We start from the raw sequence: 23,965 nt of genomic DNA, 5'->3' as shown, positions 1-23,965 counted from the left end.
ACAGCTAGTGAACAGTTCTATCACCAGACCAACCTTTACCCTCCTTAATGTGAAAGAACAAATCAGGAACATCTGAAGTTACAGCCTACCTTTCAGTCTGTCTTTTAAGGCACTGTTCTTTATTTTCTCAGTGATTTAAGGTGCTTTGCCAGTATGAATGATAACCTGCTATTGTTAAAGGTTTGTATCCTTTCCATTCGTTTCTTTAAATCTGGAATGTAATTCCCTGTGTGGCATCTTATTTCTAATGTAGAAAAAATAACTGTCATCAAGCACAAAATTTTACGCTAAGGATACAATTTACTCTAAGGACACTAGATTTACCAACTTATTCCACTTTTGAAAGGACAGCCAAAATTCCACCCGACCGATGCTCATTTGGCACATTCTTCTCAATTCTGGTCACTAAACTACATCCTGAGATAGGATGAAAATGATGCAGCTTTCAGGCTTTAAAATGACTAAATTTAAACTGCCAGAAGAGTCATGAGGTGTCTGTGCAGGACAATGCTTCCCACCACTTACAGAGTTACATTTGGTATGTCAAGAAGAGAGAACATAATCCCACAGCAGCAGCCATTGAAAATAAAAGAAGACAGCCACAAGGATTCATGCAGAATATTTTAAATATTCCTGTTGAGCAAAATGATTTAAGTGATTTTTCTTCGAGGATGATGCTCCCAAGTATCCTATATGCATCCTTTGAACGTGTACAGATCCTGGAGTAGCGTCTTCCATGTGGGACATCTTGAAAGAGACTATTTTGGTTTCAGTGAGTTACACACCAGTCCTTTTTAATTTAATGGGTCTGTTTACAGAGTGTGGTAGTTTCGTTCTTTCGATTTGCAGAATTTATAGAGAAAGAAGATTACAGCCTGCACACCCAAGACGAGGACAATTCCTCCAATGAAACTGGCTGCATCGAAGGTTGACTTCCTTCCGGGTTGTGAAGTTGGAGTTAAAGTGGTATTAGTTGTACCTGTTAAATAAGAAGAAAAGATAATGAGACTTGGAAAGTCCCTACTCAGAATTTCAAGACCTGCATGAGCTTATACTTTGACTTTGCCATGAGTTAAATTCTATAAAGTATCTCCTCTTGAGTCAAGTCTTTACAACTAGAATTTATCCCATTCACTCCATCTAGCAATATCAAGTGGTCAAAGCTGTCATTCAAATTCAAGTATGAAAGTGACAGAGAAAAATTCTCCTGGTACATAAATTATGCCCTGAGAACACGTCAAGCACTTTAAAAATTTGTAATTTCTTCAGAAAACATACTGTTAGTTGTTACACTAAATATTAATATTTGCGTTGAAAACTCATGTAACTTTTAAATTTTATTAAATATACAAGGTAAGCAAAAATTCGGCTGCAATTTTTCAAAGTACAAAAATTATCTTAAGTATCTGCAATTTATAAATTTAACAAATAAACTTGTTATTAAAGGTATTGTAAATCTTACTCTAAAATTTTATATTATGAGCATTACCAAACCATATGGAATAAAAGCACAAAAGTATGAATTCCCTTTTCAGAGAAAAAAATGTTTCAATAGGAAATAAAACATGAATTTCTTTTTAGGGAATAAAAGGTTTCAAGTAGAACACCATCCATTTTAATAAAAAGCAGTTTCATATTTAAAATAATTTTTTTCCAAGTAGAGTTTCAAATAAACACTGGTTCTGGTGTTGTATCCTTAGCGTAATAAGGTGGCCAGCTTTCAATTTTTTTTTTAAGGTATTTTATTTATTTGTTAGAGAGAGAGAGAGATGAGAGAGAGCACAAGCAGGGGAAGCTGCAGGCAGAGGGAGAGGGAGAAGCAGGCTCTCCCCCAACCCGCCAAAAGGGAACCCAATGCGGGGCTTGATCCCAGGACCCTGGGATCATGACCTGAGCTGAAGGCAGAGACTTAACAGACTGAGCCACCCAGATGCCCCAAGCTTTAAAATTAATCACAACTATTCTGTAATTCTTGCAAAGACAAAATGGTTTCCTTAAAACCAAGAAAGGTTGCATAAGAATAAGCCAAAAAACTTAAAAAAAAAGAAAATCAAAACCAAACACCAGTATTTTAAATAGGATAGAGAGAAGGATCATAATCTGTGTATCTGCAATGTCTTGTGGCATCACCTAAATGTGATTTTGTTTACAACACAGCAAATCATTAATTAATAAACATTATTTTTCACATGCACTTTTAACAAAGGAACGTAAAGAAATAGCGAGAAACATGGCCAAGGTGCCCATCTGCAGTGATCTTGGCTCTTTAGATCTTTCTCAATGAAAAGGATGGCTAAATTATCTTCACTTCAATTGTCATGACCTAAACACAGCACAAAATTAACTCCTAACAGTCATCAGTATTTAATTTTTAAGTTATAAGAAATGAGATCTCACTGACAAGCTGCAGCAAAAGGGTTTTAGAAAAACACTATCTCTTAACTCTAATGTGTCAGGCCAAATATGGCTATGTGTTAAAAAATGGGGACTCGCAGCAAACCTACCATTCCTGCATTAACAGCCTACCATCCTGGTCCTCCAAATATAAGAGGTGAGTTTTAGTTCACAACCATTCATGAATGAAACTGGAAAATGGGGGCAAAAATAGCACAAGGCAAGGCTGCAAACATACCCCCACGTCACCGACAGTTCAAACCCCCTCCTTACCTGACGTAGGAGTTGTGGTAGCAGTGGTTGAGGAGGCAGGCAGGGTGGTGGTTTTGGCTGCAATAGAAACAAAACTTACTAGTAACTTACATTTCCAAACCTCCCAGTATCTAGTCATTTGTCTTTAAAATAATGCTGCCAACTTCAACAGGCTTTCTATTTTCCAAAGACTAAAATAAAGGCCAAATTTCAGGGAGTGGCTCACTAACACATCCACGCAGCCAGACTACGAGTTTTTAAATTACCACAAAGCAAGCATAAAACTATCTGTGTTAACATCTATGTAAATATTGGAGTATGAAATCTATGTATACATCTGGATAATGTTTGCAAAAAGACACACAGGAAGGCAAGAATCAGTGGCCAGGCGAGGGAAGAACAACTGCTTTTTTAATGCTTCGATGACAAAAACTATTAACTTAAAAAGTTATGGTAAGAAACCAGTGGGGCTCAGGATTTCTCAAGCAGGTATCAAGGCTGGCTTATGTTTTTCATTTTGAGGGGCTGGCAGACAGTGAACATCTTCAGCTTTGTGCGGCACAAAGTGCAAAAGCAGCCGAGGACGACATGCAAATCAACAGGCATCATTCTGTTCCCATAAAATGTTATTTTAAGAACAGGTCCCCTGGGGCCACAGATCCCCCAATTTAAATTATCTGACAATGCCTGTAAAGAAAATGAACTCTTGTGAGAAGAATTAATTTGAATGTAAACACATTTTAGGAACCAAAGCACTTTATTAACAGACTTTTGTTAGTACTGATACTACTAACAGATTCTAATCAATGATACGCTAACAATACTGACAGGATTACATGTTTGTATCCTTTTCTCTCACCACGAGCACTACTGCACATATCTTCCCTACCCTGCTCTTGGGTGGACAATTAGGTCACCTCTCATTTTGCCAGCAGGGAAATACCTCATCTCACCTCTGGCAGGGCTGATTCTTAGACAGAATTCCTAGATTTTTAATCCCTTTAAAGTTGCTGCAAAAAATAACACTTTACAAACTAAGCAAACATATATTCTTTTCAATCTTAAAACACTACATTTTGTCTGACAATGGTAAGGAATCAAGTTTGCAAATTTGCCTTTTGAGTCTTACTACCAAACCCCCTGAACACGACACAGACTAATGCTTTTTTCTATAAACGCGCAAAACATTTACACACTTCTACTTCTGACCGAAATACTACTTTGACAGAATTTTCAAAATTATGCAATACTTAGGGAATATATGTTTACTAACCTACAGTATGTTCCCTTCATTTAAAAAAAAAATAGTAATTAGCAGTTAACAAAAGCTGCTACTGGTGGTGGAAAATTTTTAACAACACAGTAAACTAAGTAATCCCATCATGCAGAGTAACATGTCATTTCCTGCTGCCCATTTCACTAGGCAATTATGTAACAATAAAAATTTAAAAAGTAGCAGAACTTAACAGTTTGTCTTCCACTTATGAAAATTTCCCACTAGATATCTGATGTAATCTAGTCATTCTGTAAATAATAAGAGATTATTTCCGACTATTTTTATTTATAATATTTATAGGTACTAACAGAAGACTGTTATAATTAACCCCACTGAACACCTTTCTACATAAATCAAATTCTCTTTGTGTCATTTCTTTAATAATCCCTTAATTTCACACTTGCTCTCTTTCAGCAACAGCCATGAAGAGAGACCATGTAATAAAGGTTTTGAAGAACTGCCACTCAACAGATGCATTTTCTATAAGCAAACCCTGGCCTCCTTCCACTTACAGAACGAGAGACAGAAAACTAGAGAGACCCCATGGTACTTCACTGGAGAACCCCATATGGATCAAGCACGAAAACTACATCAAGGTTCATGGAGAAGAAATTAAAAGTGAACCCACAATGGTTCTGAAGAAACTGTTTTCCCCTTTTGGTTCACATCCCACCTTCTGGAAATTAATTTTTCCTTAACATCTGTGCTTTCATCAATCTTTTAACATCCTCCTAGTCAGTGACTACCAATGGGTGTTACCACTGTGTGCTCTCCAAAAGTTCTGTGATATTTGCAGATTTCTATGGCATGAATATTTCCACCATAATTCAAGCTCCCAACGCAGTCTCACTGAATGCGTAGCTGGGAAGAGCTATGCACAACTGGCCACCGCAAGCTGGTGTGAGCTAGCTCACCACCACCGAAGTCTTTCAATGAGTTCTGGTCCTTGATTCAGCATCTGATCACTTTTTCCTCTGAAAAACTATACCTAAAACACACACACACACACACACACAGTTTCCTGGACATACCTCTCTGCCCATCCCTACTCAGTTTCCTCTCTGATCCTCTTCTCAACCCTTAGACATTTCCGTCCCCTGGAGTTGGGTCCTCAAGTCCTAGTCTCTCTACAAGCGGTTCCAGGGGACACCACTACTGCCTACACTAATCAGCTTTGCCTGCGCTGTCAAGCTAAGAGTCTGCCATCACCTCCATCAAGTCCTATTCTTCCTACCTCCTAAGTCTATTTGCATACATCTGCAACTCTTCCCATATAGTTCTCCAGAATTCCCCTCATGGGTCATCTATTCCTCCCTGTGTTCACTCTCGTCTCCTGTTCCAACCTGCCCTCCCAATCTGGCTCTTGGCCTGCTGACTGTTCAGCTTAACCCTTCCCCACCAGGCATATCCAGATGCAATTCCCCAACCTCACTATACTCCTTCACACTCCTCACTACTGACCGCCGTGCTCCACTTGGGAAGCGACCGTCATGTTTTACCAGGGTCATTTCAAGAGTCAGTCAACATCTCCAGGAAGTTGTCACCACATCTGCCGTATTACTCCATATACACGCCTTCCTACAAATATCTCAAAACACTACGCTTATTTACTCGTGTCACAGTTACTACAATAGACAAATGCTGTCTTCTGTTTCCAGTCCCTATCATCCAGCCTGTTGTCCTGGAGTAGAAGTTTTTTAATGATTTATTCCTCCTATCACTTTGGTAAAGATTTTTAAAAGGAGAAATTATCTAATCCTGTTGAAGGGGTAGTGAAAACTTTCCAGTTGTTGATGGGAATGAAAAGCGTATCTTTCTGGAAAGCAATCAATATTCAGTCTTAAAACAATCCTATCCTCTGACCTAGGAATGCTGTTTGAATCAATTCTGTCAGGGATAACATCAAAACAGGAACGTGTGCTGCAGGAAAAATGAAAGATGACCTAACTATCCAACCAAGTGCAGGTTAAGTAAAGTGTATACAACAATGTAAAAGAGAAAACAATTCAAATGTGCATGGGCATCTTATGCAAGTTCATAATAAATCTACTGAGAGACAGAGAAGACTGGGAAAAACTTATCACTGAAAACATCCTGGTGTACCTCTGGATAATGGGAATTACAGGAAATTTTAATTTTCTTTAGGCTTCTGTATTTCCCAAGATCTTCAAAAAAATCCACAAAAAGCGGTTTGTGGACTCAATGTCCACAGCAAATCCTCCCATAGTCAATAAACGTCATTTATTCATAATTCTATTATGAATTACAAATTCCACTTATTCGTAACTCCATTATCATTCATGGAATTCCACGACACCGGCACAAACAGTTCATACTCATGTAACCATTATGGTTCAAGACCAAATACATCTACCAATTTTTTAAATTATACTAACAACTTTTAGATATTTAATCACTAATAAGTCCATCAAGAGACTTTACAAATCCTGAAAGAGGAGGAAAGAGTTAATTATCTTGTATTACCTGTAGAATTCGTTGGCATCGGAGTGGGCTCGGGTGCTATTTAAAACAAACAAACATTAAGTCAAAGCACAATCTAAAATAATACAATCCATTACACTTTTTTTTAAACTGCAGTCATGTGAGTACCACTTTTACAATGTTTACATTTAAGTACCACCTTGTGGAGGAGACTGACAGTTGCTCTAACCAATACTGATTTCCCCTTCTTTAGAAATATGAAGCACCAATCTAGAGTTGACGCTTCCCCGCCTGGAGAAAGACACATATTTCTTAGCCTCCCCTGCAGGTAGGTAGCCCAGTATAACTTTTAGGAAGCATCTGTAGGTAGATACGGGCCTCATTCCTCTTTCTGTTGGCAGAAAAACCAATTTGATGGTTGGAACATGAGCGCTTACCTCGGAGAGTAAGGTCAGAGATATTTTTCAGGAATGACAGTAAACAGCCTGGGGATAGAGTGCTACATAGTCCAAACTAATTCTGATACATCATCAAATTAAGAAGAATTATTTATTCAAGTTTTCTCTAAATTATTATCTTTTAAAACGTTTTACTTAACCTTGTTTCTAAGCAATTATTTTCATGAAACCACAGGTTTGATATAATTATTATTTTCTGACACACTGAAATAGATACTAAAAATGTTTGTTCTTTTACCACCTAAACCAAATTATGTGCATTCTACAAAGGGGTAACTGACCTCATACTAATGAAATTCTCAGTCATGAAGTTCAAGTTTGGACAGAAAAACCCCACTAAAAGTAAAACTGTTATAGGTAGTCTTTCAAGGTTACTGACACACTCCAGAAAGCTCTTTTGCTCTATTTATTAACTATGCACCAAATCAGAAGTTTGACTTCCCTATCCATTTGTAATCTTGTTAGGAAAATCAGTTGCTTCTTCTAGGAATTTTAACTATTTTCTGAGCAAAGACTTAAGGTTAAAGAGTAACCAATTTCTTCAAACTAAAGTACAAAAATGAGAAAACAGATGAATACAGGAAAGATTCAACCATAACACAAAATTCGCCAGAGATTGTGACAATCACCAACACCATAATCCGGAAAAGGGCCAGAACAAGATTGTCCAGTCCAGTAAAATGCAAATGGAGAAGGTCTAAACTACAGTCAGTTTAGACTGCCAGAAATGGCAAACCAAATATTGAAAGAAGGCTTCTGAGGCAAAGATCTTCCTCACCTCTTGGCCACTTTCCTCAGCAACCAATGTGAATACTTACCAGAACAGAACTGTGTGCCATTCACCACCTGGCAATCACTAACTGTTGCATTACGTGAACAGTAGCTTTTCTCTGTTACAGGGGAAAAAAGACACAGAGCACCAATCACTTGTTTATATTATCTTTGTTTTGTTACTAAGCTCCAGAACTGCTTCCAAAAATCAAACTCAGGCATACACACTTCAGAAGTCCAGGGATCAAGAAAATACTGTTATGCTCTTTCCCTCATTGATTAAGAAAGATTACCCAGGATTTCTCCAAATATTTGTCTAAAACCTACATGAATACACTAAACAGATAAATTGGAAACACTTAGATCCGAACTGGGGCACGACTCCTGCAGAGCAAAGGCTGCTAGATTCCACATGAGTAGGGAGAAGCCGAAAGGATCTAATAAAGGCTTAGTAACCACAGGGGGTGCCATATTAGCAGCAGTAGGACCTCTGTAGGACCTGTAGGACCTTCTCGGTTTTCTACACTTTCTAATAAAACTGCTTTCCTGACAGCCAAACTTGTAGCAAGAGTAAGGGAGACCCTTCCTCAACATATCCTACAGTAGAGCATTCAAGCCCCAAAACATGCCAACTCTGCTATACACAGCAGGAGAAAGGTGTGCACTTAAATTCCATTTTATGACATTTAAAAAAAAAAGGGACTCTCACACAATAAAAAAATTTAGCCCCAATTTAAGCTAATACCTTAATTTTATAAGAAGTTCTTAAACAGGGGCACCTGGGTGGCTCAGTGGGTTAAAGCCTCTGCCTTCAGCTCAGGTCATGATCCCAGGGTCCAGGATTGAACCCCACATCGGGCTCTCTGCTCGGCAGGGAGCCTGCTTCCCCCTCTTTCTGCCTGACTCTCTGCCTACTTGCAATCTCTGTCTGTCAAATCAATCAATCAATCAATCTTAAAAAAAAAAAAAAAAAAAAAAAAGATCTTAAACAATGTTATGTCATGACATAAGGATTTTGCCCAGAACTCACATTTCTTTTAAACAAATAAAGACACTTAATACATAGCTTTGGCTTTTTAGGTATATATACACACATGTATGTATGTACCATGTTTTACTGTTTTACTGAAAAGAAGAAAAAGCAACTACTTCCCATTAAGAGAACAGAATTTGCTGTAATCCCATGGTTCTAACAAAAACGTTATTGGTATTTCAAAGTATCTTCAACTAGCTCTTTATTCCTCAAATTAAAGGTTAATTTTAAAATTGAACAAAACACCAACTCTTTCCATCTCACTCTTTCCCATATTCTAAATATCCAACTAAGTTTTATAAGGTCTCTATAGTTCATCTAGCAGGACACCTGCAGAAGATAAATGCCTTCTTTTTCTAGGAAACCATTTTTAGGGGAAAATTTCACAACTTTCACAGCTGATTTTGGTGTACCTGTCCTCTTAATCTTCCAAAGCTCTAAAATCTCTCTTCCTTTAAAAGCTATCAAGTCTAAGGAATTATAGGGGTGGGGACAGAATGGGAGTCCAGAGATTTTAGCCGGAATGTTAAGCAATAGGAACTTGAAAGGAAAAGTATTTGATTTGCAAAGTAGTACACAATATACTTAATTTTCTACTAATTTTTAAGTGTTCAGGAATACCCTGTAGAATATCTTAAAATGATAAAACAGTTTGCATTCTCAAAATTAAAGCCATCCCAAAGCCTCTTACCTTTACATTCTATCCAAAAGCAGGTAGAATTATCAAGGCTAACGTTCACACAGGAAACACAGCTGCTGCGGTTTTCACAAGGATCTGGTGGGGAGGGGTATATAAAACCAATCAATTGGTACCTCACTTTTGAGTTTGTACAACTTACCTTTTTTAAACTAAAGTGAGCATTACGTACAGTACCAGACTTAATTCAGAGAAATGGTAAAACGTTATAACCCATCAACAAATGAATGGATTAAAAAATGTGGTATACATTTTTCAATAGAATAGTATTCCAACATATAAAAGAAAGGAATCCTGCCGTGCACTAGAACATCTATGAGCCTTAAGGACATTATGCTAAGTTAGACATTCAAAGAAGGACAAGTACAGCATGATTCCCTCCTATAGGAAGCATCTAAAATAGTTAAACTCTGAAGCAGAACGTAGAATGATGTCTGCCAGGGCTAGGGGGAGGGGAAATGGAGATCTGCTCCTGAAGCAGGGTACAGTTTCAAGTACGATGCAGTCTGGAGATCTGAGTAATACCGTGCTGTTAATAACGTACAGTACACTTAACTTTGTTAGGATGGTAGATCTTCGGTGTTTTTAACTGCACACACAAAAACACTTCATTAATTGGCTTAATAAGAAATTCCAATCATAATTAATGACTGATGACACTGAAATAAACTCAAGAGAAAGGGCGGAAAAAACCCACAAGCTAGTGGGAATGCTCAGTATCTAAACAACCCTTTTATATAGGGCAACTATTTCACAGACACTCAGGATTTCTTGAATCATTTCAAAGCATCCTTAAAAAAATAAAAATATTGGGAAAAAGGTTGTGTTATAAGGCCAAGACTACACACAGAGAAATCACTGCCCCCCAAACATCAGTTAAGACACTGCAATTTTTAATAGTAAAAAGACTTGTTACAGGTTGAACCCAAACTCGGATGATGCCCATTCTGAAAACCCGAGAGATTTGTAATTCATAAGTGATCTTCACCACTGTGACTGAAGGATAAGAGACAGCAACTCTGGAAGGGGCTATATTTATGTACATACAATTTAACAAAGTAGGACAGGGACAAGGACATATACAGTACCCTTGAGTAAGGGGTTCACAAAGTAGAAAGTAAGTTCTGCAGAGGTTTGTGTACTGATAAAAAATGCTAGTTGTCTAAAATCTTTTGTGCCTGATACTTTTGAACAGCACAATGTTATTTACAATGAACTAAACTTGCTACCTTTCATTTTAGACTGCAGTTTATACAACTACTACTTACAGAAAACAAATCATCTCCTTTGTATGACTTTCAATTACAAAAAGGCAATTAACTTGGCTATCTCTAAGCTTCTCTTTGGAAAAAACACACACTCCAAAACTACAATTCTGGAAAGAAACTGCCAAATAAGCAGAAGACAAAACATATTGTGCTCTATCATCTTAAAAACAGTGCAGTTAGAACGTCCAGCATTCCACGGCAATGTACTTTCCTTATTTAACAGTTTTTGAACTTCAGTATTACATCTTTCTGAATCTTAATTATACATTTTATTTATCTATAAAACACAAAAACCAAAGGAAGATACTTCAAAACAGTATGATCCGTCTGGGGGAGGGGAGGAAAGCCAAGGTAAAAATCCTGACACTTGAGCACTTTTTCGGTCGAGATGCCAGTTATTCCTTCCTCAATATTAACTAGAATAACCAATCACACTACATCAGGTTTTATATATCTAGAGTTCTTTTTCACCTCAAACTTATCTTCCCCTCTCTTTTGTGTTGTCACTGCACTGTCAATTTCTGCTTTAAGATTCAGTGTACAACTCAACCAGTACCCAAATCGACCGCAGAGCTTAACAAAGAGTGTGTTCCTGATCGAGTTTAAAAATCGACAACCTGGGTTTCAATCCCAGCTCACAATCAACTAAACCTGTGCTCCCCGCAAGCCACTCTATTTCCATCTTCCTCCCAGATTTCACCACCTATCTTCCAGTTTAGCCTAAAATACCAAAAAGAATATATGAAGCATCGGGTACACAAATGGGCACTCTTCTTCTTTGGTACATAGCAAATTTAAAGTTTTAACTCATCAAATGCCCAAACCTCAGATATACCCCGACACCTATCCGCAAAATCAATACGGTTAGATCACAGGCAACTTTTCTCAGACTCAAGTCTGAGACACTGGCGAGCATTCACGTCTTCAGTTTCTTTTTCCTCTTTTGCCAACTCCCGGAGAAGCCCCCTTGCGGAGATAGGATGTGGGTGGGCAAATGACTAACCCCAAACACAGGGAGTTCGACCTGATCCCCAAACTTTGGAGGCGAGTCGCCTCGCCCCATGATCAACCCCACTGCCACCACCGCGGGAGGAAGCCACGTCCCCTCTTCCCAAGCTGAAGTGAGACTGGGGATTACGAGGCACTTTTTAAGAGCACCTTGGCGTGGGACACTTCGGGGTGGCCCAGAGCCCAACGGCCAACGGGGCTCGGCCGCCCCTACTCCCCGGGGCGCTCCCTCACCCCCGCCACTCCGATCCCAGCCCGGGCTGGACTCGGACGGGCCGCCATGTTGCTGGAGCGCGGCCCGTCCCGGCCCCGGCCCCGCGCGCACCGCGGGCAGGGCGGGCGGCTCGGCTCGGAGCGGCGGGCGGGCGAAGACAGAAAACCCGTTGGGCCGGCGCCCACCTTGTGCGGGAGTGGTCACCGGCGTAAGAGTCGTCACCGTCGTCGGAACTGTCGTTTTGGCGGTGCTGGTGTTCGGTGAAAGCGGGATCGCAGTCACGGTCGGATCCGGGCTGGGGTTCGCAGCCGCGGTCAGCACACACAGCGCGGCCAGGCAGGCGGCAGCCCAAGGCAGCTGGCGGGAGAGCCCCGACATCACGTCCTCCGCACTGGTGTCCGGGCGAAAGCTGCGGCGCACTCTACTCCGTCCGTCCCTCTGTCCCCTGCGGCACCGCCTCGGAGAGTCTGGGCCCCCGCGAGAGCGCGCCGGGGTCACGTGAGGGGCCCCAGGCCACGGCGTGCGGGGGCGGGGGGGGCGGAGCGGGGGCGGGCTGCGGACGATACCAACTGCATTCCCGCAGGAGGGGGAACAGGGACAGCGAGAGGCAACGGAGGGAGGCTGTTCCGCATAGTGACTAGCCAAGTGTAGCGAAGAAGCTCCCAGAAGCAAGAACCTATTTCCATTTCCCTTCGATTACCATCCAAGATGCAGCTGGGCTGTTCTAGTTCCCGCGATAGGGAAAGCTTCCACCCTGGCCCGGATGGAACAACCTACATGAGGTGGCTCTCGGCGTCCGCGCGGGCGACCGGGGAGGCCGTAAATCCGCGGCCCCACGTGACTTTCCGGGCTTCGCCTCTGGGACGGGAGTCAGCCTGGCGTTCGTTTCCGTGGGGTGCGTTTAGACCCACCCAGTGGGTCAAGTTTGCGGTGTGCTCCCGCGTTCCGAAGGTGCTCGCACAGATTCTCAGTAGCACCCGCGCTTCTCTCTCTCGAATTTTTCTGGAAATAGCCTTGTGTTGGGATCCCTCAGGGCAATGAAGAAGCCACGTGGCTGAGTTTCTGCTCCGTCGCCCACTCCTGGTGAGCGGCCAAAACACCGAAAACGGCCCCCCGGCCTTCCAGCCGGAGCGCTGTCTACACTGGCTTTCTCTATCCCACTTGCCCAGGCTGTCTTTACCGAATTTTTTGCTACTTAAATCAGCGGTAGCCGCAGTCAGTCAACGCCACCACCACTACAGAGAATCAGAGACGAGCTGGGTTGGAAATCCATCTGGTCCGTTCCCAACCCACTTTACAGGTGAGGAAACCGAGCCTCAGACAAAGTGACTTGCCCGAAACTCGATGCTTGACATCAGGACTGGATGTTGGAATGCCCGTTAATGTTCTGGGACTGCTCCGGCTTAATTAGGATGGGTGAGCGCCACCTGATGTCCAGCCTCACAAAACAGTCACAATTGCAGCCGCGCTTATATTAACGAGTAAAAACTGGATTATAAAAGCTGTTTTTAGTGCCGGGTTTGTGTTTTTTTTTTCCCAGTTACTTGCATTTATCCGGCAAGTTTAATTATGCACGTTTACCCTAATAAAATAACACACGAACATTGCTTTTATGAGATCTGCTTTGGTATGAAAGCACCACAAAAAAGTTGACTCTAAACGTTTTAGCTTTTTTTTTTGCCTCCATCTGAAGGCTTTAAAACTTTCTAGAATCTGATCTGGGGGGTCCTTTTGTACCTTCGTCACTGAGTATTCTGTTGATTACACCAGCTGGCGATTTGCTTGATGTAAACACGAGACCATGTTTGACAGATCCAGCCTATGGCCAGAATTATTGAAAGACTTTCAAAGAAGACATGGCTGTGTTGGGGGTCTGTTGACAATTCATGAATACAAATCTGCTTTGACAGATCACTAGATATTGCTTCCTTAAGTAAAAAAAGCAATATGATGTTTATATATGCTGTTCAATTTAAGTTTTCTGTTAAGTAATCATTTCTCATTGCAAAGACCGAGTGCAGAAAACTTAAGCGCTGTTCTGGAGTCTTATTTCAACTGCAGATCATTTTCCCCATTGGAGAGTGTTTTCATTTTAGAAAAAAGGGTTGTTTGAAGATGAGAGCCTTTTTATCTTTTTTCACAGTTTATGTTGGTTATGTGTTTGTATAATCTTATTAAATATTTCACCTACTTTATTGCACCGACTTTGTTATTTCTACATCTTAGATAAATGCTAAAAAGGAAAACTTGATTTCATTGTTCATCAAATTAAATAAATTAAGAAAATAGTGGTTTGTGTAGAATTTGGAGAGAACTATGTTCCGTATTTGGTTGAGTCACAACAGTTCTTCTCTTGTGAAATGTAATTAAATGCTTTGCCCTCTGGAACTTGGGAAAAAAAAAAAAGTGCAGCCACATATTTAAATGAGGTCCCATTATCAGCCTTCAATGAACTGCCTCCTCTTCTCAGGGTAGGGCTTCCACAGTAAGCGTTTGACTATCTGACACCCAGACAAAGGAAGGCACTAGTCAGCTTTGTGGGGTTTTTTTCTTTAAGGTTAAAAACACAATAGAAGTTATGTTTTTTCCCAATACCCCCGTGGATCATCTTGTTTACACTCTAGGAGGAATACGCCCCATTGTGGAGGATATTGTTTTACAATTTGTCATCTGGGTGTTCAACTCTAGTCTTCAGATTTTTATAGTCTTTATAAGAAGACACTTCACTGTCTTGTTTTAAGGCTAGAAAAGCACTGGATTATTTTATGTTACGTGGCATCTATTGCACTAGCTCAAGGAAGGCTTCCAAAGTCACTTCACTGTTCCAGAGCAAGGTCTGGCATCTATAACACAGTTTTAACAACATGCATTAAACATTGTAATATTTCAAGTAAGTTTCAACAAAGGATTGTAATGAATCAAAGATTAATAGTGAGCTAAAATTGTAGATTTACTTTTTTTTTTTTTTTTTAAGATTTTATTTGACAGACAGAGATCACAGTAGGCAGAGAGGCAGGCAGAGAGAGAGGAGGAGACAAGCTTCCTGCAGAGCAGAGAGTCTGATGCGGGGCTCCATCCCAGAACTCTGGGATCATGACCTGAACCAAAGGCAGAGGCTTTAAAACCCACTGAGCCACCCAGGCACCCCTGTAGATTTACTCTTACTATTAACACTGTGACTGGGATTGATGATAAAATCCTAGAGATACCATCATTAGAGAAGCTCTTCACTGGCTATGGATATTTCTTCCATGACTGTGGTAGGTTACGCTTAAGAGCAGTTGTTCTCAACCTTGGCTGAATATAGGAATCACCTGGGAAGTTCTGAAAAATCCTGATGCCACGGTACCAATTTAATTACTCTGGAAAAATGCCTGGGCATCAGGATTTTTCAAAGCTCTCCAGGTGTTTTTAATCTTCAGTTTAGGTTGAAAACCACAGCTTTACTCTTCTCAGAGTATGGGTTCATGAACTAATACATTCATATCGCCTGAAAGTTTGTTAGAGATGCAGAATCTCTGGCCTCACCTCAGACCTCCCAAATGATAATCTGCTTTTTGGGGGGAAGTTCATATGTACATGTGTTTTAAAGTTTGAGAAGACTGCTTTACACTATAATCTGTGGAGAACTATTCTAAATTGCTGCAGCTCTTAATAGTGACTCCTCTACAAGATGACATCCAGCAAAACATGTTGTAAAGTTTTTGTTTTGTTTTACAAATATATGTAAGGTAGGGTACAAATGCAAAACTCTTGGATGTAGATTCTCTCTAGGCTGGCACCTGAGATATTTATTTTCATTTCTACTCTGCTTCAAACCCTGGGTCTGCTGGAGTTTTTTCTTTTTCCATTACAGGTCTCAGTCCTTTAGAAAACAGAAGGAATCCGTTTTTCTAACATATCCCTTAGGAACAACCCAAATTCAAGCTAAACTGCACCTCAGGAAGCTCTCTGATACTGTGCATTACTACTACCTCTCCCTGTGCCCAGGTATTATGCTCCTCCTCATCCTGTCTTGGGGAGCTGATTTTCAGCCAGAACACTCCCAGGTGGATATTCTTGTTTTTAAAATATTTAAGGGATTTTGTCCTGACTGCTAGAGGGCACTGCGCTGAGCAGTACACATGTCCCAGTCCCCCTCACCTAAGACCCGTCTGCCTTGTTGCCTCTCCTGCAGCTAGAGGGCTCACCTCCAGTCCAGCAGGAGCTCCAGGCCTCTAGTTGCTGTCCCTTCTGATTGGTCAGTGTTTGCATAGATCTGTGCTACTTTGATGAAATCAAAGTTTCTTGTCTCACCATTTTTCCTCATTGTATTCTGTTGTCACAATTTGCACGTTATAACTTTTTCTTGCACGTACCTGCATGCCACAAGTCTCCCAATACCAGTCTTTTTTTTTTTTTAAGATTTTATTTATTCATTTGACAGATCACAAGTAGCCAGAGAGGCAGGGAGAGAGAGAGGAAGGGAAGCAGGCTCTCTGCTGAGCAGAGAGCCTGATGGGGGGGCTTGATCCCAGGACCCTGAGATCATAACCTGAGCTGAAGGCAGAGGCTTTAACCCACTGAGCCACCCAGGTGCCTCTTTCTTTCTTTCTTTCTTTCTTTCTTTCTTTCTTTCTTTCTAAGATTTTTTATTTGAGAGAGCATGTGCATGCAAGAGGAGGGGCAGTGGGAGAGGGACAGAGAGAATCCCAAGCAGATCTACCTGACACAGGGCTCAATCTCACAACCCTGAGATCATGACCTGAGCCAAAATCAAGAGTTGGGTGCTTAACCTAGGGAGCTACCCAGGCACCCCTGTGTATGTCTTTAATACAGCCCAGCCCAGTGGTTCTTAATGTGTGGTCTCCAGGGCAGCAGCAGCAGCACCATGTGGAACGTGTTAAAAATGCAGATTCTTGGGGCACCTGGGTGGCTCAGTGGGTTAAAGCCTCTGCCTTCAGCTCAGGTCATGATCCCAGGGTCCTAGGATCAATCTCTGCTCAGCAGGGAGCCTGCTTCTCTGCCTACTTGTGATCTTCGTCTGCCAAATAAATAAATAAATATTTTTTAAAAAGAAAAAAAATGCAGATTCTCTGGCCCACTACAGACCCACTGGATCAGAAATTAGGATGAGACTCAGGAACCCATATTTTGTTGATAGGCTCAAGCATTTCTCATGCACACCGAAGTAGAAAAACCTGTGATTTATCACATTTTCAAAGACCTCTAATCAAATACCAAACTTTGTACTTCATGTTATATATGTTAACTTTCAAGGTTGTTTCCAGATATTTTGTATGATATATAAAATTTATTTGAGAGATGGCTGGCTAGATTGGCCCAATTTAAGATTCCATTTTAGGAAGGGTGGCAGATTATATAATTAACATAGTAGTTTTTAAAAATGAAGAGAGTATATCACTAGCTGTGATGGCAATCCATTCTAATTTTAAGGATATACTTTTGAATAAATCCATTCAATTGAAAATATGATATTAGTGACGAACTAAGACTGAGCATTAGAGAGACCTGCGGTTTCTTGAAGTGGTGGTGATGATATTCTTTCGGTCAGTGACAGCTTGACGGGGTTTTGTGGGTTAACATTCCAGAAGGGAAGCTCATTTTTATTGAATAGTTGCTATGTGTCAAGCGTCATCACAAGTGTCTTCACATATTATCTCAGGCCTCAAACCACTGTGAGATAGATGTACCCCCATTTTACAAAAATCAAAACCCAAAGGAATAGTACTGTTACTGATTTTGTAAATTTACTCAGAGAATCTCTAAAGTTTTAGAGTCAGAGCTAACAGCTTCTTTACTTCGATCTCTTCTTTCTACAAATGAGGAAGGTGAAAGACAAAGTTATTTGATTGCTTCATTACTAAGTAACTAGGACTAAAACACTTGCTAATTTAAGATATGTATGAAGTACAAAAACTCAATATGGAATCCTGAGGTTGCCAGACCATTCGTTCATTAACAAATAATGGGCATAGTTTGCAGTTGGGACAAACAAATTCTTTAGATAGAATTTTAAATGTTTATCTCAAATCTCTCATAATAAGAAAAATGTCCAGATACCACACGCCCCTTATTAACATCACTTAGTGTAAGTTACAGGATATGAGTTTGGCTTTGCCATATCAGCTATTGGGGCAAGATCATATAACATTTTGTATAAATTATCAGAATGCGTTTCATATTTGTAGACGTGGAACAGTCTAGAATTCCTTCTGTTGAATCAAATCAAAGTCAATTTGGTTAAATCAAAGTCCTATTTGGAGTTAAATTGGGATAAGTTTTTGAATCTTTGAATCAATTTCTTCAAATTACATGGTTAACATACATGTTCTGATACAGAATACATTCTAATACAGAAGTATCACTGTGTGAACATTTAAATGGTGGTAAGAAGAACCACTGCATATACAAATCTATGATTTAAGTTTCTACACAGCCTGAGAGTAGGACGTGGGAGTGGACAAAGGGACCGGGAACTTGCCATCCTTTAGGAAGTCGGTAGAGATCTACCTTTCCATTGCAGGTAAGTTGAAAAATAAAGGGAGCTGGAATCAGTTTCTTACACCCATGCAGGTATCTCCGTTCTTTCACAATATCAGATAAACTGCTTAATTCCCTAGTGTGTGGGTTCATGCAAGTAAGAGCAAGTAATAACTGCTGTGCTGCTTGTTATTCCATGACGAATGCTTGTTAATTTGTTTTAACTAGGATCTCTGCAAAGCATCAGTTTTGTTCATTACACGCTTCACTAGTTGGTGAGAGGCCCTGTGGCAAGCCTAGCTCCCCTCTGAAATGTCACCGGAATGACCAGAGGAACCCATCCAAGGCCCAGAGAGAGGATCTGGAGACTTCATGCAAACAGCTTAACCTCTCAGGTTGGTGGAAACTTTTCAGAACAGAGGAAGAAGAACTATCTCCTCTTTAGTGTTTCCCAAATCTTGTTATTAATCAGAGTCGTTGAGGAGCTTTTAAAAAATACAACTTCCTAGGCCAACTCCTGAAGGTATACCAGTAATTTATTAAGCATACATTTAATGAGTACATATAGCATAAAAAGGTTCTGTTCTAGATCCTGCATATAAATTATTGATTCCTTGGACCCTCACAACAACTCTGTTTGGTAGGTGCTATGCTTTGACATGAAGATTTGAAATTGAGGCACAGGGAAGTTCTTGCCTAAGTGCACGCATCTAGGGAATGGCAGGACTAGGATTCAAACCAAGGCCGTCTGGCTCCAGAACACCCATTCTTAACACTCTGCTGCCTCTGGGTCACTTGAGAATGTGACATAGGCAGTATGCTTTCTCCACATCCACCTCCAATCTTACTATAAAGGCATATACCAAATAGCAATAAAGTTGTGATTTAACGAAACAACAAAAACATCACATTTCAGTTGTCAGAAGTTAGAGATGGACGGCGGAGAGCAGGAGCAGGTGTGACTATAAAGTGGTAGCCCAAGGGAGGTCTTTTTGAAAACTTGTGTGACTTGACTGCGGTATCAGTCACATGAATCTACACATGATAAAATGATAACACACACTGTACTGATATCGATTTCCTGGTTTATATATTGTACAATAGTTGTTGTGTAAGATATGTCCATTGGAGAACCTGGATGATCAGCACACAGGACTGCTCTGTACTATTTTTGCAACTTCCTGTAAATTTATAATCCTTTCAAAATGAAAAGTCAAAGAAAGCATATGCCTCCTTTTGGCAACCTCCAAATCAATTAGAGGCCTGTCTGCTTAAGAGATCATTCTTGGAAGACAGACCTTCTGCAAAGGGCAAGAAAAACCCAAAATCTTAATGGCGTTGGCCATAGTATGAATGCAATGGCAGCAGTGGTGGAGGCAGCTGAGCAAGGTCACCACCAACAGAGTCACTCATTTCAATAACTACAAAGAGGGGGCTGAAACTAGTCCCTTACATCTTGCCGTGATTTCTAAATGACTGTGCCCAGCTGGCCAAACAGGATCCTCTAGGTTGAGCTAAATGAATGAACAGAATCCCTTTCCCACACTTCGAGACTCTGACTCGGTAGATCAAGGACAGGGTCCTGCAGTCTGTGTTTTAAAAGCTCCCCTGGTAATGGATTTAAGAATCTCAGATTAAGGAGCAGCTGATGAAGCAGGATCCCCAATAACATCTCAGGAGTCAATGATCACAGGGCTGATTTGCATTGGGATGCTTAACCCAAGCCTTTGGTTTTCATATGGTTGGTGTGGCTCAGAGATAAGCATTCTTTTCATGTCAGATAGATGCCTTTTTCTGAATGCTGCATGTAAACTATGAAATATTACAGTGAATTTTTTTATTGCCTCTTTTTTCTATTTGGTTATTTACCAACTTTCTTAGGGCAGAAATGTAGTTCACAGAGAACAAAATTCCACTCCTAGTGCTGTAGGATTGGAAGGCCATTAGGTCCTGCTGCTAAGAATGGTTTAGGCTACAAGTAGCAAAATAATCAGCCAATAGTAACATCAACAAGCAGGAGTCTATTTGTCTTACAGTAAGAAGCCAGAGATAGGTACTTGCTGGCATTGGTTCTTCAGCCCAAGAGTTGGGGCTGACATCTCCAGTTCTCTTGGCCTTTCCTTCACAACTCTGGCCTCTCTGCATTCAAGGCTGGTTGAGGGGACGGGGCAGGATCACTGGCATTCTACTCTTGTCTCACTGGTGAGATGGTATTCCATGGCCACTACTGGCTGCAAAGGAGGGTGGGAAATTAAGTGTTTTGCTTTTATAGTCTGTGGCAGAGACCAGAAAGGAAAATGGGGAGGGATTGGGTGTTGGGAGGGCCAACCTACAGCATCTGTACAGCTTTCAAATTAAATTTTATCAGGCACTATTTAATTAAATATAGAAACAGCTGATCAGATGCATAATAATAAGTTGTCAGAGAATACTGATATGAAAATCAGGCATAAAGATCTCCACTGTCAATAATTACGCATTGTTGTATTGGTCTTTCATTCTCTGTTGGAACCAATTCCAATTTTTGAAGAACTTCTGTTCCTTCAATCAATTGCCTATATAGGAGGAAAAAATGGAGAATTTAGTCATAAATTTTCACGTTAGCTTCCATCCATAAATCAAGTGTTATCCTGTTTAGCTATGACTACTTCCTGTAAATCAGATTATCAGTCATCAGTGTAAATAGCTCCAGATGTGTCCACTTTGCCACGGTTCCTCCACATCCGTTCTGGGACCCGTCCAGTTTGTCATCCTCACTGCTGTCAGGGTTATCTCTTAAAAATGTAAACCTTAAAAAAAAAATTGCAAATCTGATCTCACTTCTCCACTTAAAATACTTCAATAATTTCCCTTATGATAAAGACCAAAAATCTCCACCATGACCCGCCATGGGCTGCCTCCCTGCTGCCTTCCAGTGCTTTCCTGGGCCATGCTCCCCTGGCTCTCTGCCCCAGCGGGACTGACTTCAGTACCTCAGTATCCCATGTTGCTTCCCTGCCGTGTCTATCTGTTGTGCTCCTGCCCCCAACTCTCCCTTTGCTCCCCACCTCCTGCTTTTCCTTCAGATCTCAGTTTACTCATCACTCCTCATTGCTCCTCGCTTATGCCAAGCTCCCCATCATCTTTATAGGAGTTGTCAAGGCTAATTTGACATTTATGCTGCTTTGATTAGTTTCTGATTCTCCCATGAGGACATAGTTCATGCTTTTACTTAGCACTCAACGCCTAACACACTGTGGGGCCCCTAGTAGGCACCTCATCACCACCACTGGATACGTGAACGAAAGCTCAGAGCCATGCTAGTTTGGATCTCTGTAGACATTCGCTGGCCATGAGCTAGAACTCTCTGAGTGGAGCTAGACTTAGGATGGTTCTCTCAACTGAAAGAGAGTAAAACGGGCTAGAGAGACAGCGCTAAACACGGGACTGGTTCTCTTTGGCACTGTTTGAGCAGCGGCAGTGGCTGAGGGGAAGGTACAGTTTCCGTTTCATGAACTTTTTAGGCACATGGCAGTGCTGACACTGTTCATGCTCTAGGCAACTCCGTCCACCTCTGGCTGTCTCCAACAGAAGCCAAGACACTGAGCCCAACACAAGGTACATTCTGAGGATGAGCAAGGGACAAATGGACAGATTCACCTCTGACCAAAGAGGCTGTAGAGCCTGTTCTCCAGATTGGTCTCACAAATACTGAAGGAGCACTTACTATGTGCATCTCTCCACTGTGACAGGTGTTAAAATAGAAGATACAAGTTTTTACAGAGTGCCAAGGAGGACAAAGAAGCATGTTGATTCTGGTAATCAGGAGGTTTCTGACTTAAGCCTTGAAAGGATTTTGGCAGACTCTAGAGAGGCTGCCAAGGAACAAGATAAGCAAAGGCCCAGAGGCTGTCCTGGGAGTGATGGTACTGTGGTCTGGCTATAGGTCAGCTGCCATGGTGAGTTTCCAAATCTCTATTTCCGGCCTTGCCCCCCTTGAATACCTACTTATGGTATACCAGAGTTGCCTTCTGCCTCACCTGTAGGTATCCTAATCAGAAACATAACTCGTCCATCCTAAATCCATGATCTTCTCTCCCATATCCTCATACTCCCTATCTTGGTAAATGGCATCAACCATCCAAACAGTTCTAAAAATCCTAGGAGTTTCTCTAGACTCTCCCTACCCAGTATGGTAGCCATTGGCCACCAGTGGATTTGAAACTTAATAAATGTAGTTCCTCAGTTGTACTGGTCATGTTTCAAGTGGGCAGTGGCCATATGTGGCCACCAGCTGTCATAGTGGACAGCACAGGTTTTAGTACATTTACAACACTGTAGAAGATTCTGTGACATACCACTGCTTGATACTCTTCCATGATCGCACCACCACCATTGAAAGAGTCACTGGAGTCTTGTTGAATCTAATTTCTAAGTATCGCTTGAATCTTTTTCTGTTTACCCTCACTTCTCTGCACTGCCAGTGCTTTGGACCAGGACTTCATTTATGGCACTATTATCATAGTGCCATAGAAGCCATAGTCTTCTTAACTGGCCTTTCCAATTTCATTGTCATCCTTTGCCAATTAATTCCTCACTAATGCTAAAAAGAATTTTTTCAAAATGAGAACCTAGTCATGTTGCTCCCAATGAATTCCTCCATAGCTTCCCATCCCCTTTGGGTGGGAGTCCCTGCTTAACAGCATGGCACAGATAGCCTTTGGGACCTGGGCCTGACCGTCTCCTCCTCTCTACCCTCCTCTCTCTGTCCATTCACCACTGGGGTGCTAAGCTCTAGCCAGAACAAATGACTTGTAGATAAGAGGCTCTCCTTATTCCTTAGGGCCCCTCTGCAAAGGCTTCTCACTCTTCCCAAAATTTGATTTTACTCATTTTGATTTCAGCCTTCTCTGGCTAACTTCTACTTGAATTTCAATACTTATCTCACCTCCTCATGCAGATTTCTATGCCCACCCTATTTGGGAGTCCCCTATAATAAAATTAATTACCCCCATCACTGTCCCCAATATTTACCCCTTCTACCTATGCATGTATGAATGGAGATTTTACAGATTTGTGTTTTGACATTCTTTCCTTATGAAGCCGGTAGGCAAGACAGTCTCCCCTGAAGAGCATTCCTAGTGTCATTTATCTGAAGGGACAAGTTCATGTACCAGGAACTAGGGCTCAAAAGGAAGGTCTGTCTCTCTCTGGACCTTGCTAACCATGTCTGGGATTCCGGAAACTCACATAAACCCGGGGACGATCTGCAATGGTAGAAAGCATTAACACCAGAAGCAGCCCTGCAGTGGGGAAGGACAGTACCCCTGAAGGAGTTACACTTGGTCCTAGTATCTACTTGCCTCTTAAGGTATCACCTTTCTGCTCCCTAGTGTTCTCTTAAGGTCTTGTTTAAATATTCTAGCCCAGACTCAGCTCTGATTTGGAGATTTCAGAGATCGATCGAGATGATACTTGGGCTAGAATAAAAGAGGTGCAGTGCCCCCCCCCCCGCCAAAACCAGACAAAATTGAGTGAGCAAGATTCCCCTGGAGGAAGGTGAATCACATGGGAAATAGCAGTCGTCAAAAGGAGACCACATCCTCCACTCCGCTGCCATCCTCTAGGGATCTGTGTTCGCTTTTGCTAGAGGAGCTGTCTTCCCTCTTTCCTGTACCCCAGTGCACTCT

General features: G+C 41.3%; 2 protein-coding genes and 1 long non-coding RNA gene across 8 annotated transcripts in view; 1 reads left to right on the top strand and 2 right to left on the bottom strand.

The window, feature by feature from the left end:
* Positions 1 to 280: 280 nt before the first annotated feature.
* On the bottom strand, positions 281 to 12,297 carry CD164 (CD164 molecule). The gene is made up of 6 exons (XM_032338857.1): positions 11,999 to 12,297; positions 9,318 to 9,401; positions 7,641 to 7,712; positions 6,407 to 6,442; positions 2,668 to 2,724; positions 281 to 979 (listed from the first exon to the last, which is right to left on the bottom strand). The coding sequence occupies exons 1-6, from the start codon at positions 12,189 to 12,191 to the stop codon at positions 813 to 815; spliced, it is 609 nt and encodes a 202-aa protein (XP_032194748.1). The 5' UTR covers positions 12,192 to 12,297; the 3' UTR covers positions 281 to 812.
* Positions 12,298 to 12,413: 116 nt separating this feature from the next.
* Positions 12,414 to 23,965, top strand: part of LOC116588130 — a 40,233-nt gene continuing 28,681 nt past the window's right edge. For all 3 annotated transcript variants that reach the window (XR_004284795.1, XR_004284793.1, XR_004284794.1), the window contains exons 1-2: positions 12,414 to 13,113; positions 18,525 to 18,691. This is a non-coding gene — a long non-coding RNA (uncharacterized LOC116588130). The remainder of the gene's footprint in view (positions 13,114 to 18,524; positions 18,692 to 23,965) is intronic.
* Positions 17,042 to 23,965, bottom strand: part of PPIL6 (peptidylprolyl isomerase like 6) — a 35,758-nt gene continuing 28,834 nt past the window's right edge. The window contains exons 8-10 of one of the 4 annotated variants that reach the window (XR_004284789.1): positions 20,773 to 20,851; positions 20,331 to 20,527; positions 17,611 to 17,629 (exon numbers count right to left, since the gene is read on the bottom strand). Coding sequence is in view for 2 of the 4 variants with exons in the window: in XM_032338855.1 (XP_032194746.1) it covers positions 20,471 to 20,527; positions 20,773 to 20,851 (136 nt within the window). In the remaining 2 variants the exon portion in view is untranslated. Of the gene's footprint in view, positions 17,630 to 18,814; positions 20,528 to 20,768; positions 20,852 to 22,002; positions 22,142 to 23,965 lie in introns of those variants that run through there. The other 3 variants (XM_032338856.1, XM_032338855.1, XR_004284790.1) reach the window with 3 other exon arrangements.

Source organism: Mustela erminea, chromosome 4 (genome assembly GCF_009829155.1).
Source record: "Mustela erminea isolate mMusErm1 chromosome 4, mMusErm1.Pri, whole genome shotgun sequence".
Classification (NCBI taxonomy): Eukaryota; Metazoa; Chordata; class Mammalia; order Carnivora; family Mustelidae; genus Mustela; species Mustela erminea.
Note: the sequence above shows the minus strand (reverse complement) of the source record. Positions and strands in the feature narration are given on the sequence as shown.

Coding starts and splice junctions, on each gene's coding strand:
- CD164 (XM_032338857.1), bottom strand. CDS start 12,191: ATGTCGGGGCTCTCCCGCCAGCTGCCTTGGGCTGCCGCCTGCCTGGCC. Junction 6,443..7,640: donor TGGCACACAGTTCTGTTCTG/GTAAGTATTCAC, acceptor TGTTTTAAATAG/CACCCGAGCCCACTCCGATG. Junction 2,725..6,406: donor GATGCCAACGAATTCTACAG/GTAATACAAGAT, acceptor TTTCTATTGCAG/CCAAAACCACCACCCTGCCT.